Genomic DNA, 18,223 nt, shown 5'->3' with positions numbered 1-18,223 from the left:
TTCACACCGGACGCGAATAGGGCGTCAAATTCGCGCCTACCGCGTCTAGTTATACGCTTGACCACTTTGAATCCATTCGCGCGTCAAGAGCGAAATTGACGCGCGTAAAAAACAAAACTTTGAAGCGAAATTTACGCGCGTCTGAATCGAAACCCGTTGGCGGCCATCTATTTTTTTATGTTGATCGAGCATTCATCGAGAGAGTCACCGCTCTGTATTTGCTCTGAATAGCATATATTCTGAATACGAGAGCAGAACGGCGGCGTAGGGGTCATCGTCGCCGTATTTGTGTCCACCAGACCCTTCAAAGGCGAACCCAGTGTGGCGAGTTTCACCATTTGCTCGCTCCAGGAGCTGCGCCTGGATGACGGCCGCTGTCAGCGGTAGCTACTTCGGCCTGTCCCGCGCCCAGCTTGATGACCTGTTGTCCCGCATCGGAGCGAGGATCACCCTCGCCCTCATCCACCTAATCTGTCATTTATTTTTGTTTTGATGATAAATGGAGCCAGCCTCCAAAAGTGATTAATCTGTCCTGTGATTTTTTTCTCTCTCACACATCACTGTCCAGACACGAATGTTAGTTGTCTTTACATTATAATAATATTTCATATAGGCCTAATCTAGATATGGAATAAATAGCATTCAATACAAAATGAATATGTCTCATAGGCCTATATTGAAATCAAGTTTTATGTGATAAAATATTTGCTTTGTTGTGCATTAGAACTACATTAGAACCACCGTCAAATTACAAAATAATTTATTGAAGCATCCAGATACTTCACCACGTGACAGCAGCAAGCAGCTAGGCTCCTGATTGGTTAACGCGGCGCGAATTGACGCAGAAGTTCAAATTTTTCGACTCGGGCGGCAGACGCGAATTCGCGTCAAACGCGTGAATGCACAAAACGCGTAACGCGCGAATGAGGCGTATTCGCGTCTACCGCCCCGCGCTCTACGCCTCAAGCCCCGTTCACACTACACGCGACTTTGTCTCTGCAAGTCGCCAGCCGCTGGCGATGAGGTCGCTAGTGGGCGTTCCCACTACTGGTTGACTAGTATGACATCCAAAAGACAGCGAATCAGCTTTCTTGCCATCCATCACTGCAGGCCCAGGGGCTGAGGAGAAGGATCACGTGCGCTCCACTCCTATTGGTTGTCGCTCGCGAAAATCGCTCTTCATTTGCATAAAGTTAAAAATTTCTCAACTTTGTCGCGTCGCTAGACACGCCCCATCTAGTCGCCAACGGTCGCTGTCGCGCGTGTCGCCGGAAGTCGCCCGCTCACCATTGAAATGAATGGTATCGCGTCGATTGGTCGCGTGTAGTGTGAACGGGGCTTCATTCGCGCCGCAGGAATTTTTTACGCGCGTAACGCGTCTTTGCATTGACTTAACATTGAAATCACTCGCGCCTGACGCGCTATTCGCGTCCGGTGTGAACGTAGCATTAGAGGGAAAAGCTGTCCATAAATGCTGGTCTAGGATCAGTTTTCTCCGTAATAAAAGAATATTGGCTGAACTCCGGTGTTTTGAGCAGTGAGTGGATTAGATCTACGCGCGTGCAAATCCTCTCGTTATAATAAGCAGTTAGGCTATGTAAATAAGGCATTATTGTGTATCAGCTTTACTGATAGCCTAAACTTTGTGAGATCGCGATGGAGTTGTATAACCGCTTTTTAAAGATAATAAAATAGGCTCTCTTTGCGAGCTTTCTGCCATGTCAAATCCTGCATAGGGCCTATAGCCTAAATGTTTTTAAAGGGGAAGCGCATATCCTCATGGTGTTGTTTAAATATAGAATTTGGTCTATTTCAGTTATATTAGACTAAATAGGGGATGTTATTGTTTTTGTGACTGTCTGTTTTGTAGATCATAAAAAGTGTGCCCCCCCATTCTATATGTTCTGGCGACGGCCTTGGACAGCATGATTGAATTGTATTTTTTTTTACCGGTATGTATACACTCACCGGCCACTTTATTAGGTACCCCATGCTAGTAACGGGTTGGACCCCCTTTTGCCTTCAGAACTGCCTCAATTCTTCGTGGCATAGATTCAACAAGGTGCTGGAAGCATTCCTCAGGGAGTTTGGTCCATATTGACATGATGGCATCACACAGTTGCCGCAGATTTGTCGGCTGCACATCCATGATGCGAATCTCCCGTTCCACCACATCCCAAAGATGCTCTATTGGGTTGAGATCTGGTGACTGTGGAGGCCATTTTAGTACAGTGAACTCATTGTCATGTTCAAGAAACCAATTTGAAATGATTAGAGCTTTGTGACATGGTGGAAGTAGCCATCAGAGGATGGGTACATGGTGGCCATAAAGGGATGGACATGGTCAGAAACAATGCTCAGGTAGGCCGTGGCATTTAAACGATGCCCAATTGGCACTAAGGGGCCTAAAGTGTGCCAGGAAAACATCCCCCACACCATTACACCACCACCACCAGCCTGCACAGTGGTAACAAGGCATGATGGTTCCATGTTCTCATTCTGTTTACGCCAAATTCTGACTCTAACATCTGAATGTCTCAACAGAAATCGAGACTCATCAGACCAGGCAACATTTTTCCAGTCTTCAACTGTTCAATTTTGGTGAGCTCTTGCAAATTGTAGCCTCTTTTTCCTATTTGTAGTGGAGATGAGTGGTACCCGGTGGAGTCTTCTGCTGTTGTAGCCCATCCGCCTCAAGGTTGTGCGTGTTGTGGCTTCACAAATGCTTTGCTGCATACCTCGGTTGTAACGAGTGGTTATTTCAGTCACTGTTGCCCTTCTATCAGCTCGAACCAGTCTGGCCATTCTCCTCTGACCTCTGGCATCAACAAGGCATTTCCGCCCACAGAACTGCCGCTCACTGGATGTTTTTTCTTTTTCGGACCATTCTCTGTAAACCCTAGAGATGGTTGTGCGTGAAAATCCCAGTAATTAGCAGTTTCTGAAATACTCAGACCAGCCCTTCTGGCACCAACAATCATGCCACGTTCAAAGTCACTCAAATCACCTTTCTTCCCCATACTGATGCTCGGTTTGAACTGCAGGAGATTGTCTTGACCATGTCTACATGCCTAAATGCACTGAGTTGCCGCCATGTGATTGGCTGCTTAGAAATTAAGTGTTAACGAGCAGTTGGACAGGTGTACCTAATAAAGTGGCCGGTGAGTGTATATATATATATATAGTTTTATCACATAAATACAAAAGACATACAGGTGAAACTCGAAAAACGAGAATATGGTGCAAAAGTTCATTTATTTCAGTAATTCAACTTAAAAGGTGAAACTAATATATTATATAGACTCATTACATGCAAAGTGAGATATTTCAAGCCTTTATTTGTTATAGTTTTGATGATTATGGCTTTTTATGAAAACCTTTTCACAATATTCTAATTTTGAATTTGGGGTTTTCATAAGCTGTAAGCCATAATCCTCAGCATTAAAACAAATAAAGGCTTGAAATATCTCACTTTGCATGTAATGAGTCTATATAATATATTAGTTTCACCTTTATATATATACACACACACATACATACACATAAAACAATTTATAACTCTAGTATTTTTTATAAAATAAATATATGAATAAAGTAATAAATATCTATCTATATATATATATAAAAAAGAAAATATATATTCTTTTAATACATTAATTGTACTCATTGATAATTATTACTTTCATATAAGGAATATTAATAAATAAAATATATAAATAAAATAATATATTCTAAAAATAACAATATACTATATATATATATAACAATTTGTCATATGTAGTATTTATATATAAAATATATGAATAAGATAATATTATATATATATAATTTTTAAATATATTTACATACATGCAAAGTGAGATATTTCAAGCCTTTATTTGTTATAATTGTGATGATTATGGCGTACAGCTTATGAAAACCCCAAATTCAAAATTAGAATATTGTGAAAAGGTTTTCATAAGCTGTAAGCCATAATCATCACAATTATAACAAATAAAGGCTTGAAATATCTCACTTTGCATGTAATGAGTCTATATAATATATTAGTTTCACCTTTTAAGTTGAATTTCTGAAATAAATGAACTTTTGCACGATATTATAGTTTTTCGAGTTTCACCTGTATATAATCAAACAAAACTACAAGAACAATCTGGATTGCCTTAACATTACAATTTATTGAATGAAACATCAATGCTTCAGACCTCGTCCTGAGATGTGTTTGCACATTGATCCCCTTGAACTCAGTCAATCATTCCTTTCCACTTATTTCAGACACTAGTTTCAGCCATTCGTGGGTTCGCTTTGTACCATCTTTTTATAATGGCCTTTTTACAAGTTGCTAACAGGATTTTAAACCGGTATCGGTCTTCTCTTGTCACGATGTTTCCTTGCATATTACCAAAATATTACATGACATAGGTATATCATAATAACCCAGGATTTTCTTGATTTGTATTTTGTTAATCTCGGTTCAGGACAAGAGGAACTTCTTGCGTGATCCTCCGGCTGGAGTGCAGTTTCACTTCGACTTCGATCAGATGTTCCCGGTCGCCCTCGTGATGCTGCAGGAGGACGAGCTGCTCAACCGGATGCGCTTCGACCTCGTCCCCAAACAGTGAGATCCGTCTCCTTCCTAACGCATGACAGTGCGCACGGGGAAACACACCTGTGAATAAGCCAGACTTACGACTCATATGAAAATGATGTCATTAATGACTCTCCCTCGTGTCGCTCCAAGCCGTCAGACCTCCATTCATCTTCAGGAACACAGTTTAAGATATTTTAGATTTAGTCCGAGAGCTTTCTGTCCCTCCATTGTAAATGTGTGTACGGTATACTGTCCTTGTCCAGAAAGGAGATAAAGACATCATCAAAGTAGTCCATGTGACATCAGTGGGTTAGTTAGAGTGTGTTGAAGCATCGAAAATACATTTTGGTCCAAAAATAACAAAAACTAGGCCTTTATTCAGCATTGTATTGTGTTCCGGTTCTGTTGTGGATCCGCGTTCAGTGCCGCCGCTGACGTGTGTCTGGTGCGCCCGTGATAGATTACAACTAATAGATGAACAAAAAACAGCATAATTTCACGTGTAAAGCCGCAGACACGGACTGTGAACGGTAACTCTTTGATTTAAATCGTTATTTTTCCTGTCTAAAAAATCTGAAATGCATAACTGATGTGTATTTTGACAGTCTTAATAGTCCAGGTGATATGTGAAAATTGTTCCCTTTTTCATAAAAGCATGAAACTCGGTTCACATGTACAGTTTATGGTGTCATTGTAATCCTTGACCATCAAAACATAGGGGTAGACATCATCGTTTCTGTGTTAGCATGTTTGATTCAGGAGATATGAAACAAAATGCATAATTTGGTAATGGTGGAAAGTAAAATGGCCGCCACGAGGCGTTTTTGCGATGACTCCATTATTCAGTTTAATGCTTTTATGAAAAAGTGAACATATCACCTCAAATTTAGCACATTTCCCCATGCATTAGGAGGATTAACTCCTTGTTTTCTGTCTCTGAGCTGATTTCTAAGTGTGTGTGTGTGTGTGTGTGTTTCAGGGTGAAGGAGGACGTGTTCTGGAGGAATTACTTCTACCGTGTGTCTCTGATAAAGCAGTCGGCTCAGCTCACGGCTCTCGCGGCTCAGCAACAGGCGGAGGAGAAGAACTCAAGCGCTCCCCTCGACCAAACTCTCTCGGGTGATTAAAGCAACACACACACACACACACACACTGCAAAAAGTGCTTTATTACTCAGTGTTTTTGTCTCGTTTCCAGTCCAAATATGTAAAAACTCTTAAATCAAGATGCATTTACTAGATGAGTAAAATGATAAGATATTATGTCCTGTTTTCTGGGGGAATTAATCAAAATTAAGTGAGTTGATGCTTAAAACAAGCAAAATTATCTGCCGATGGAGTGAGAAAAATAATGTTCCTGTTTGAATTATGATTATTTTTCTCACCCCATTGGCAGATAATTTAGCTTGTTTTAAGCATCAACTCACTTAATTTTGATTAATTCCACCAGAAAACAGGACTTAATATCTTATATCATTTTACTCATCTAGTAAATGCATCTTTACATATTTGGACTGGAAACAAGACAGAAACACTGAGTAATAAAGCACTTTTTGCAGTGTGTGTGTGTCTTCCTCCCATCGCTTTTTAACATCAGCAACTGAATGCACATTCATTGAGGAGATAAACGTTTGTTTTCCTGCTTCACAGAGACCATCAGACCGAAAACTCCTCCTGTCGCCATCAGCGCCAAACCCAAGCCCGCCGAGGTACGCCCCCCCCCCCCCCCCAGATGTGCTCTATACTGACACGTGTGTGTGTCCTCATCTCTGGGGCCAGCTTCACACAGCTATCCGCTCTATAGTGTTAGACAAGTCTAAAATGTGCTCATAGACTAGTCTAATGCGAGTTTCACAAAAATAAAGACTGACTTAATTTAGACCAAAAACATTAGACACTCAGGTCTGAGACTCTGTTACCGTGGCAACCAGCAGCAACAATCAGTTACACTACAAACATTGTGAACGCAGACTCTGTTACCATGGCAACCAGCAGCAACAATCAGTTACACTACAAACAGCCGGAAGAAGGGAAAATGGCTCATAATTCGTGGTTTGCTGACGACGTTATGAAGAGATATGAGAAGGGAACGGGTTTTTAGGGACCGCAGTAACTTACCTGTACTAGGGCTGTCACTTTACGTTCGAAAATCGATCGGACCAACCAACACAAGTAGCGAAAACAAAAACAGGGAATCGATTGTAACAGCCTTTTTTTTTCTTTTTTTTTTACCAAAAATGTGGACAGATCAATACAGCACACAGAACATGTAGGATGTAGGAAAATAACACTGTCTTTTCTGTTCACCAAATGCTTTTTAAAGCAGCACTAGGTAACTTTTCAACCTTCATAATATATTTCCAAGTCTCTTGTGATGGTACATCGACGTACAATAGGTTGAATGACACGTCTGCCATAGCCTGACGGGGTCTGTAGCGTTTTTAATCGTACTTTTAAACTTCGGGTTTCGGGTAGTAACCGGCGAACAAAGAGAACTACAAAATTCGACTGCTTTACGGCATATACGTCACTTCCACCCCCACCTTAAAATCGGACGTGCGAGCCAAATGTTATAATCATGGCCGAAGCAGCACAGAAAAACAAGAAAGCAAAGGTTTTATCGGAGCAAAGCAAAAAGAGAAAAAGAGAAAGTGATCGCGTTAAAGGCAGAACGAGGATCAACATTGGGCCAGCATTTTCTCGCTGGCGTGAGCTGAAGGAGGAGGAGGGGTGCCCGACCGATGCGGACTTGGCAAAAAAAAAAAATCAAAAATCAAATGAAAGCCTGTGTCTAAACGGCGTGCACAAGTTTGGTAAATAAGTAAATATATAAGATGTACAAAATCATATTTTAGGATACCTAACATGTCTGTGATATTTGTTTATTTGTCTTGCCCAGTGTTGGGCAAGTTACTTTTAAAAAGTAATTAGTTACAGTTACTAGTTACTACTTCCAAAAAGTAACTAAATTAGTTACTCAGTTACAAATTTTAAAAGTAACTAGTTACTTAAGAAAGTAACTATTGCGTTACTTTCAAGTAAAATTAAATTTTAAATGCTCAAATGTGACCCCACCTCTACCCCTCTTTAACGGAACTTCGGAACATGATACATGTGCATGTTCAATTATTTATGATAAATCTGAATATTATAATGAAATGGACACTTAATACAATACATTTATTAACAGAAACATGAAACATTGTAGGCCTACACACATCTAAAAAAAAAAAATGTTGCTGTGGGACAAAGTGAGACTAGCCTCCAATCAAATGCCATGTAGATATTATGTTTATATAGTGGATCAATGCAAATAACACAATAGATGTTTTGGAACTTTTGATATTTATTGCCCCTCAACAGGCCACAACTGGGCAAAATTAAATTAAGCTTGTTAAGCTCGTCGCCATACCTGTCTCTCGTTGACTGACTGGCTTGCTTGTGTTGTTCATTGTGTGTCCTGTCCTGTCCGACTACGCGTTATGATGGGTCGTTCGCAATTCATGAGCGTTAGCCGTTAGTGATGATGGATCGACTCGTTCGCGAATGAGCTTTTGATGGGTCGTTCGCGATTCGCGAATGAGGCGACTCTAAGAGCCGGCTCTTTTAGGTGAACGTCGGGAGCTGGCTCGCATATCTGAAGAGCCGACTCTATTTTTACAAATTTAGCCTATAGAAATTAAATAATTATGTAAAAAAAAAATATATTATAGTCAAAGTCATTTAAAGAGCCGTTTGTGAGCCAAAAGAGCCGGCTCTTTTCAGTGAGCTGAGTCAAAAGTGCCGAATGCCTACTACTATGCGTGCTTTCGAACACCCGCCCAACTCTACCTCTGATTGGCTTACAATGACATTTTACTCTAACTCAGCCAATCGTCAGCATTTATGCGCTTGTCTCGTGCTCTGCCCACTAACCAAGGAAGAACAGTAAAAAAAGTATTTGCCTCTCGCTCAGAGATCTAGTTGGTCTGATGAAAAAAAAACCCCAGCTTCATCAGTTATAGTAACGCGCCGCATTTTTTGGCAGTAACGGGAACGGCGTTATTAAGATGAGAAGAGTAATCAGTTAGATTACTCGTTACTGGAAAAAGTAATGCCGTTAGTAACGGCGTTATTTATAACGCCGTTATTCCCATCACTGGTCTTGCCTCAAGCTATAATGCAAATCGATTTGTAAAATTTGCAGATTCATTTATGGTAGCTTGATATTATAATATTGATGATATATGGTTATTATCAACCACTCAAACATTGCATTGAAGTATCATATAGATCCAGTAAAACGGTAACAAATAGACTAGGCTACTATAATGACGCTGGCTTGTAAACGTGATCATTTGTCGTTAGAAAAAAATAAAACCCATGAAATTATATTCATATGACATGCTGTAATATATGCCACTGTACCTGGGATGAAGACATTTCACACGCGACGCAAGCAGAACGCCTGCATGTGACCTCCTCCTACAGTGTTCAGGGCTATCGTGGTTGTCAACAATTGCACGTGCATGTAGAGTTGACGACAGTAGTAGAGGTCTAGAGGACAATACTGTTTCCCAACTGTAGGGGGACCCCACCCCGAGAGCAAAAGTTCCCTGGTGTTACTTTAATATTCGCTATATTAACAAGCGCGCCGTTATGTGTTGCGTAGTGACGTGTGTGTGTGTTCAAATAAGCCAGAAATGCGCAGATTCTGCAATACGCTGTATTAATCTATCACGAGGATCACGAGTTGCGTATTTGCGCTAAATCCGCACAGATTTGTCTTACACGAACTTCCCCAGCAAAGTGAGTGAACACAGAAACGCCAGATTGGCTCGTGATTCGACAGCGTTTCCCGCCAAAGCTCATTTGTACCCTAGTGTTAATCTCAATCCCTGAATGTGTCGCTCCTGTTTGTCATTGTGCTGAAACTTCACGCCAGTAAATCATCAGGAATATTGCTGACTTGTGCGTCTCAAGCGCCTCTTTACGCTCGTCCTAACGCCTGTTAGGTGTCCGTGGATTTGCCTGTATTTGGTGTTGAAAATGGAAACGTCTTTAGACATGGAAAATCGATTCAATGAACAGGATTTTTTACAAAAGTGACAGCCCTAACGTGTACCATGTTTTTGTGTCTTTTCAGTACGTCTGTAACGCTCCGCTCAGCGGCCGGATTAACGCTGGTAACTGTTGAGCAATCTTTGTCCAAATGAAACATTTCTTCTTGTTTCTACATTCTCCGCTAAATTTCCCAAGTAAAATGTCCTTGTGACTGTTACACTCCTCCAACACACACATATTTTAAACTGCACTGAGCGGTTGAATGCGCACCGCTTACTCGATCCGCCATGTTTATTGTTTTTAAAAGGGTCTTATTTTACCCAGAATGCATTGCAGTGTAGTCCTACGTAAGATAGTCCGAGTCTTCAGTGCTTTGTGCTACGGTGTGATTTAGATGTCTATCTGAAGTCTGACTCTCTACTATATCTGAGCCGTAGTCAAAGTCTCTCTGTGTGAAAGCGTCTGTTCCCGCTCTGCTTCCAGGAGGAGGAAGACATCTCCACCAGCCCCGGCGTGTCCGAGTTCGTGAGCGACGCGTTTGACGCCTGCGACATTAACCAGGAGGACCTGAGGAAAGAGATGGAGCAGCTGGTGCTGGACAAGAAGGACGGTGAGAGCTAAAGCAGCCACTGTGTGTGTGTGTGTGTGTGTGTCTCGCGCTCCGCTCTTTCCTGGTCCAAACTGACCCAAGCCTTGACATGCTACTTTGGTTTTTCTTTTTCTTTTTTTAAGGAAAAACCAATGTTTCTTTGTTATTTCGTATTATTTCGAATTTTGGGGGGATTTTATGATACTATGCAATATTTATACAATTTTATGAGTTATTTTCCACCATTCACTGCAAAAAAATGCTTTTCTTACTCAGTATTTTTGTCTTGTTTCCAGTCCAAATATCTAAAAACTCTTAAATAAAGATGCATTCACTAGATGAGTAAAATGATATAAGATATTATGTCCTGTTTTCTGGAGAAATTAATCAAAATTAAGTGAGTTGATGCTTAAAAAAAGCAAAATTATCTGCCAATGGAGTGAGAAAAATAATGTTTCTGTTTGAATCAAGATTATTTTTCTCACCCCATTGGCAGATAATTTTGCTTTTTTTAAGCATCAACTCACTTAATTTTGATTAATTCCTCCAGAAAACAGGACATAATATCTTACATCATTTTACTCATCTAGTGAATGCATCTTGATTTAAAGGAACACTCCGACTTTTTGGGACTTTAGCCTATTCACCTTATCCCCCAGAGTTAGATAAGTCCATACATACCTTTTTCATCTCCGTGCGTGCTGTAAGTCTGTTTGACGCACCCACCGCTAGCCTAGCTTAGCACAAATACTGGATGTAAATGGTTGCAGCTAGCATACTAATCCAAATAAGTGACAAAATAGCGCAAACATTTTCCTTTTACATGTTGTGATTTGTATAGTCACAGAGTGTACAAAAAACTACGTCACATGAGACACAGACATATTTTAACCGTATAAATACTGGGAACTATATTCTCTGAAGGCGAAGCACTGCTACTTGGGCGGAGTGATAACCGCAGCACCTGAGACGCGCCGTGGTGAGGAGCAGAGAGTTCGTTCAGAGTTTGGGTACGGTACGTCTCAGGTGCTGCGGTTATCACTCCGCCCAAGTAGCAGTGCTTCGCCTTCAGAGAATATAGTTCCCAGTATTTATACGGTTAAAATATGTCTGTGTCTCATGTGACGTAGTTTTTTGTACACTCTGTGACTATACAAATCACAACATGTAAAAGGAAAATGTTTGCGCTATTTTGTCACTTATTTGGATTAGTGTGCTAGCTGCAACCATTTACATCCAGTATTTGTGCTAAGCTAGGCTAGCGGTGGGTGCGTCAAACAGACTTACAGCACGCACGGAGATGAAAAAGGTATGTATGGACTTATCTAACTCTGGGGGATAAGGTGAATAGGCTAAAGTCCCAAAAAGTCGGAGTGTTCCTTTAAGAATTTAGATATTTGGACTGGAAACAAGACAGAAACACTGAGTAAGAAGTGTTGAAAATAATACACAATTTGTTTTCTACTATATTTTTTTCAATTAAAGCAGTATTCCATGTTAAAATGGAGACGAGGCATTTAAAATCCAATTTGTTGAAGGCAGATCAGTGGGTGTAAGAAATAAAATAAAATAAAAGTGATTTAACCACTAGATGTCGCCTGTATAGCTCTATATATAAAGAGGCTTAAACATTCTCTAGTGGTTTTTAGACATAATTACTTACTTTTATTAAGTTTTTATTTGGATTATTATTAGACTACTGTTTGTCTAGGTTTAGATTTAGTTTAGATTTAGTTTTGTTCGAAATGTTGATTTGAAGTGTCAGTTTTTGCATTAATTTTACTACCTGAACACAGAAAAAAATCAAAATTCAATAAAAATGTAACAACAATGAACAGGTATGCTTCATCACGGCTCAATCAATCTGGGTTTGATCTGATTTCAACCTCTTCGTTACAGCCACACCAGTTTATTTGTGTGTGTGTGTGTGTGTGTGTGTGTGTTTGAGTGGGTGTCTTTAACCTTATTTGAGTCTTTTGGCTCAATTTGACCATATCGTTACAGCCACACCAGTTTATGTGTGTGTGTTTGTCTCTTGTTTAACCTCTTCTTTGCTGTTTATTTTCTTTACTGCATTGTGGCTGAATTATTGATTTTATTTCACACATTTGCCAAACTTGCTCCGTGTCATAGTTGCGCTAGTTCACTCTTGATGTTTAAGAGCGTCACTCCTTCATTGCTGTGCACAGTGGCTGATTTGTAGTTTTTACCACCAAACGATTCTCTGAGTTTTCGTATTTTTTCGTATTTCCCATTAATTTCGTATGTCGGCCATTTTGATTATTTTTTTTTGACCCTTTAACAAATCCGAATCATGTCCGTGATTTTTTTGTGTGTTCACATAGCTAATGCGACACAAGTCACCAAGTTTCATCCCATTCCGATGAAGAAGAAAAAATTAAAATTTAAAAAACGTTAAATTTTTTCGTCCGTTTTTGACCGAAGAGTTGTGTTGTTTCTCCGATAGAAGAGACTGCCGACTGGGAGAAGGAACTGCAGCAGGAGCTTCAGGAATACGAGGTGGTCGTCGACCCGGATAATCGAGACGATAACTGGGACCGTGAGATCGAGGAGATGCTGCAGGACGACAGCTAAACCGCAACAGCGCCCCCTCTGGTGTGGAGGACACAGCAAATGAAATCCGTTTCATTGTTCTATGAGAACGTTTATCATAAACACGAATGAAATGTGATTTTTAGCAGTCGAGGGATTCGTTCGGTGAGGTGCCGACATGCACAGTAACTAAGAAAAGGTTCCTCTCTCTGATCATAGTTAGCGAGAACACGTAAATCAGATGTAGTTTTGCTGATTTATCTTTTCTTCCTGACTAATTTCTGCCATGAATGGCCTTCTTTCAGAGGTGTAAATACAAACCAAAACTCAAAAAGCTGGAGATTTCTTTTTTTTTAATCGTGTACAAATATCATCACGACACATTTACTGGAGAAGCAAAATTATGATTTTTAATTATGATTAAAACATGAACAAAAATCTGTCTGTGGGGGTCAGAAAAATAATCTTATTTTTCTGACTTTGTTCCTGTTTTAATAATAAACTCACTTCATTTTGCTTAATTTTTCAGAAAGCTAGAGTTAAGATCTTAAGTCATTTTGCTTTTCCAGTGAATATATATTGGTTTAAAAATATTTAGATATTTGTACTGGAAAACAAGTCAAAAATACTATAAATAGTACATTTTTGCAATGCTCAAACACTATAAGTGCACATATCGGGTTTCTCTGACTTGTTTTTGACTGCTTCTCATTCCTTATTTGTTTTTGAATGTCGATTATTCGATATTTGTACTCTGGTCATCATGTGGCAGGATTTGGTAAAGTTAAAAAATGTTTGGTTTCTCTCTTGAGATCAAATTCCTTACATGTTTAATCAAACAATATTTACAATATGTTTGTAAGGTGAGAGCTTTAGTATAACTTTGTGTTTGTTTGTTTGTATTTTCAACTTGCACCTTGTCTTATTACTTAACAGATGAATATCATGATTTTGTTGCCGTAAATAAAATCTTTGTCTCTAAAAATATCTGGTTTGTTGTTGTGTAATCAATGCACCGCATTCGTTCAATATAAAAAAGCAGTTTTTAGCATTGTAAATAGTGTTAGCTTTTATGTAATGTTGTTTTGTTCATGTTCTATATACACATATACGTTATTAAATTACATTTGATGCGGTTTTTAATAAGTTTTTAAATAGTGCGCATGTGTTTACACGTCTGTCTTGAACGTGTCACTGAGCACGTAGACGTAATGACGTCATCTGGGTTGCCATGTTGGTTTGAAGATCCTCTGAATTCTCGAAATGGCACATTTATTAAACCCTATCTCATCTGTATATGATTTCTGTGGAAAGTCGCTAAGATTTGTCTTTATTATGTTCGTAGTTTTGTTGATTATACAGTTTAAAGTTGTTAACACATGCCACTACTAGCTACTAATAATGTTTCGTAGTGTAACACTCTATTAATGTATGCACATACATAATGACTTTTCTTATTGCATTACGAATTTTTTTTCTGAAACCTTTTTATTAGTTTTTCATGGAAGCTTGCTTCCGCCACAGAATAAAAAATAAAAAAGGTAATTGCCAGGTTATATCATGCAATTCTGAGTGATTTTATTTCCTCAGAATCGTGTGATATAAAAGAGCAATTGCGAGTAATAAAGTCGGAATTGCTAAATATAAAGTTGCAATGGTGTTATAAAGCCAGAATTTTGTGATTTAAACCCACTATTGTGAGTTATAAAGCCAGAATTTTGTGATTTAAACCCACTATTGTGAGTTATAAAGTCAGAATTGCGAGATAAAAAGTTTTTATTTTATTTACTCTGTGTCGGAAACAAGCTCCCAGAGTAGGGTTTATTTTATTTTATTTTTTTTTAATGTCATTGTTGTTTAATTTTTATTTTGTTAACGTAGATTTTTGTTTTTCACTGTGAATCGTTTTTTTTTTCCCTAGAGGATGGTTTATTTTACTTAAAAATATATATTATTGTTTTATTTCACTTTATGTTATTTTATTAATGTAGATTTTATTTTTCATTGTGCAGTTTTTATTTTATGTAACACTTTATTAATACATGTGTGCAGTGCACTTATGCCACGATGCCTATTTTATTTTATTAATTTTGTTATTTTTTTCCGAGGAGGTTTTTTTTATTTTTATTTTTATTTTTCTGTTGATCATCCAGCCTTTATTATACACTCAGGATAGTATCGGTATCATCAAGTATAGATCTATATTAACAAGTACAACACAAAAGTAGCCTACACGAGTACACACTTCAAGTAGCCTACAACATAATAAACAGTTCAGGTGCCTTGTGGACTATCAAAAGAATTAGGAAAGCTAACTATTCCTCCTCCTCAGTAGATTATCAGGTTTTCCTTGGTTTATTATTGATCCTTCCTCAACTTTTTGAAGCAAATCTGCCTTTGGTGTGACTGTGACTGAGAGGAGGTTGTATTCAGAGTTTGACTTTGAAACAAACAAAAAAAACAAACAAGCTGGAGATAATGTGGAAAACATTGTAAAATTTCACGCTTTTTGTTAATAAAATAAGGCTCTCTTGGAAAGCTGCACCTTATTTTCATACTGAAATGACTGGTTTGTCGTCACTCGAGGAGTGTTTCCCCGGCGAGGATCTGGCCTCCCCCGCAGTGTTCAGTCCCGGAGCCGCGGATGGAGTCGCGATGGCTCCTTTCCCCGACGAGGTGGATGTTTTTACCGGGCCACACTGGCGCATGAAGCAGCTGGTGGAGCTCTACAGCGAGAAGGTTCGTGTCTGACCTGTTTTATCGGTCATTTCACCAATTAAAGTGGTTTTAAGCGGTCCGAGGATGTGTTTGTTTGAGGAGAGCTAACGTTAGTGTTAGCCAAACGGCTAATAGACAGAGAACAGAGTTTATAATACACGTCTGATAACGATCTGATCGCAGATCAGCACAGAGGCGCTATCTTTATCTATATGTTGTTAAGTTTTTAACCCACTCTGACCATATGTGAGCTTATAGCCAGAGTATGAGAGTGTCTGATCTCAGATCTGTACGTAAACAGACTTTATTAAATGCAATATAAACACAATAATAAGCCGATGTTGCATTTACTGTGAATGTCTGATCCACAATCTGATCTCAGATATGTAAACACACTCTATTTTGTATTGAATAATACTACTAATAATAATAATATAAACACGCAGACACCACGTGAGATGTGGAAATATGCTGCGTCTGATAATGTTGTTGTGACGTATATTAAAAACAATTATTTTTTTGATCTGTGTTATATAGTGATTTCCTAACACAGCATTAACTTCTAAACGCATCCTAACCCTTGTAATATGTGTTAAACATCCACACAGATGTGGATTACACCACGTTCAGTGTATCTGATCTATAGTCAGATCATTTCTAGATTGAAAACACACTTTAATATGCTTCGCTGATTAATGTATTTGACTTTAAATTCATTTATAAACGTCTGAAATTGAGATCTGAGGTGTTAAAGTGCCGTGCAGTGAGATGGTTTATTAGTCTGAGTCAGTCTGATTACTGTACTTTAATCTGAACAGGTTTGCATGGAGATTATGTTGGTTTTAATGGTTTCAGTGGGTGTGTAGCTTCAGTTCAGCCTATGTTTGTAAGTCACACACACTGCTTATGTAAGACACAAATGTGTGTGTGTGTTTGCTGTGTCAGTAGAATGTTTCGTGCATCTACACACTCATCTGAACTCGTTTAACATTTGACACACATCCAGTGTTATATAACACTAATGCTCTGAGTCTATAATGGCCGACGCTGATGCCGTTGTTTAGACTAGAGCGAGTGTTTTCAATCTTTCGGATATGATCATCTTTGTGCCAGGGACCGCCATCCTAAAATTTAAAAGCCAGCTATATATTAATATGTATTAAGACGTAATTTATACTGGGAAAATTTCATGTTATAAGTATGCGTAAATTACTATTTGTTAAATATTTAGTTTTAAATGGTACATTATTCTTTTTTCCCAATTCACTATTGTACTGTACTGCTATATTATTTATTTAAATCGTTTTTTTATTTTTTATTAATTTTAATCATTTGTTTATTTTAATCAATTTATTTTATTAGTTAGTTAGATCTTATTTATTTTAATTATTTCTTTTTATCCATGGACCTCAGTTTGAAAACCTCTGATCTAGAAATGTCTATGACCAATATTTTATTAACCGTTCAATTTATTGATGCCATTTGAGTCTTACATTAAATCTCTGTATCATATTATCTCTATATCACTGAGAACGCAAAACTTTTCGGGAGAGAACGCAAAACTTTTCGGGAGAGAACGGAAATCTTTTCGGGAGAGAACGGAAATCTTTTCGGGAGAGAACGGAAATCTTTTCGGGACTCGGAAATCTTTTCGGGAGGGAACGGAAAACTTTTCGGGAGAGAACGGAAAACTTTTCGGGAGAGAACGGAAAACTTTCGGGACAGAACGCAGAACTTTCGGGACAGAACGCAAAACTTTCGGGGGGAGAGAACGCAAAACTTTCGGGGGGAGAGAACGCAAAACTTTCGGGACAGAACGCAAAACTTTCGGGGGGAGAGAACGCAAAACTTTCGGGACAGAACGCAAAACTTTCGGGGGGAGAGAACGCAAAACTTTCGGGAGAGAACGCAAAACTTTCAGGAGAGAACGCAAAACTTTCGGGACAGAACGCAAAACTTTCGGGGGGAGAGAACGCAAAACTTTCGGGGGGAGAGAACGCAAAACTTTCGGGGGGAGAGAACGCAAAACTTTCAGGAGAGAACGCAAAACTTTCGGGACAGAACGCAAAACTTTCGGGGGGAGAGAACGCAAAACTTTCGGGACAGAACGACAACCTTTCGGGGGGAGAGAACGCAAAGCTTTCGGGAGAGAACGCAAAACTTTCGGGGGGAGAGAACGCAAAACTTTCGGGACAGAACGCAAAACTTTCGGGGGGAGAGAACGCAAAGCTTTCGGGAGAGAACGCAAAGCTTTCGGGGGGAGAGAACGCAAAGCTTTCGGGAGAGAACGCAAAACTTTCGGGGGGAGAGAACGCAAAGCTTTCGGGAGAGAACGCAAAGCTTTCGGGGGGAGAGAACGCAAAACTTTCGGGACAGAACGCAAAACTTTCGGGGGGAGAGAACGCAAAACTTTCGGGGGGAGAGAACGCAAAACTTTCGGGGGGAGAGAACGCAAAACTTTCAGGAGAGAACGCAAAACTTTCGGGACAGAACGCAAAACTTTCGGGGGGAGAGACGCAAAACTTTCGGGACAGAACGCAAAACTTTCGGGGGGAGAGAACGCAAAGCTTTCGGGAGAGAACTCAAAACTTTCGGGGGGAGAGAACGCAAAACTTTCGGGACAGAACGCAAAACTTTCGGGGGGAGAGAACGCAAAGCTTTCGGGAGAGAACGCAAAGCTTTCGGGGGGAGAGAACGCAAAGCTTTCGGGGGGAGAGAACGCAAAGCTTTCGG

At 39.4% G+C, this 18,223-nt stretch overlaps 2 protein-coding genes across 2 annotated transcripts in view; both read left to right on the top strand.

Annotated features, from left to right (window-relative positions):
• Positions 1–13,757, top strand: part of syap1 (synapse associated protein 1) — a 21,650-nt gene extending 7,893 nt beyond the window's left edge. The window contains exons 5-9 of the mRNA XM_056233312.1: positions 4,476–4,615; positions 5,568–5,707; positions 6,238–6,296; positions 10,114–10,240; positions 12,687–13,757. Of these exons, the coding sequence (XP_056089287.1) occupies positions 4,476–4,615; positions 5,568–5,707; positions 6,238–6,296; positions 10,114–10,240; positions 12,687–12,814 (594 nt within the window). The 3' untranslated portion in view covers positions 12,815–13,757. The remainder of the gene's footprint in view (positions 1–4,475; positions 4,616–5,567; positions 5,708–6,237; positions 6,297–10,113; positions 10,241–12,686) is intronic.
• A 1,604-nt stretch (positions 13,758–15,361) lies between these two features.
• fbxl5 (F-box and leucine-rich repeat protein 5) overlaps positions 15,362–18,223 on the top strand; it is a 32,011-nt gene continuing 29,149 nt past the window's right edge. The window contains exon 1 of the mRNA XM_056233287.1: positions 15,362–15,511. Within this exon, the coding sequence (XP_056089262.1) occupies positions 15,428–15,511 (84 nt within the window). The 5' untranslated portion in view covers positions 15,362–15,427. The remainder of the gene's footprint in view (positions 15,512–18,223) is intronic.

This window comes from Rhinichthys klamathensis, unplaced genomic scaffold (assembly GCF_029890125.1).
Source record: "Rhinichthys klamathensis goyatoka isolate OS25496 unplaced genomic scaffold, OSU_Roscu_1.1 h1tg000366l_1, whole genome shotgun sequence".
NCBI classification, from domain to species: domain Eukaryota; kingdom Metazoa; phylum Chordata; class Actinopteri; order Cypriniformes; family Leuciscidae; genus Rhinichthys; species Rhinichthys klamathensis.
The sequence above is the reverse complement of the archived record's forward strand: the minus strand, read 5'-3'. Positions and strand labels throughout refer to the sequence as shown.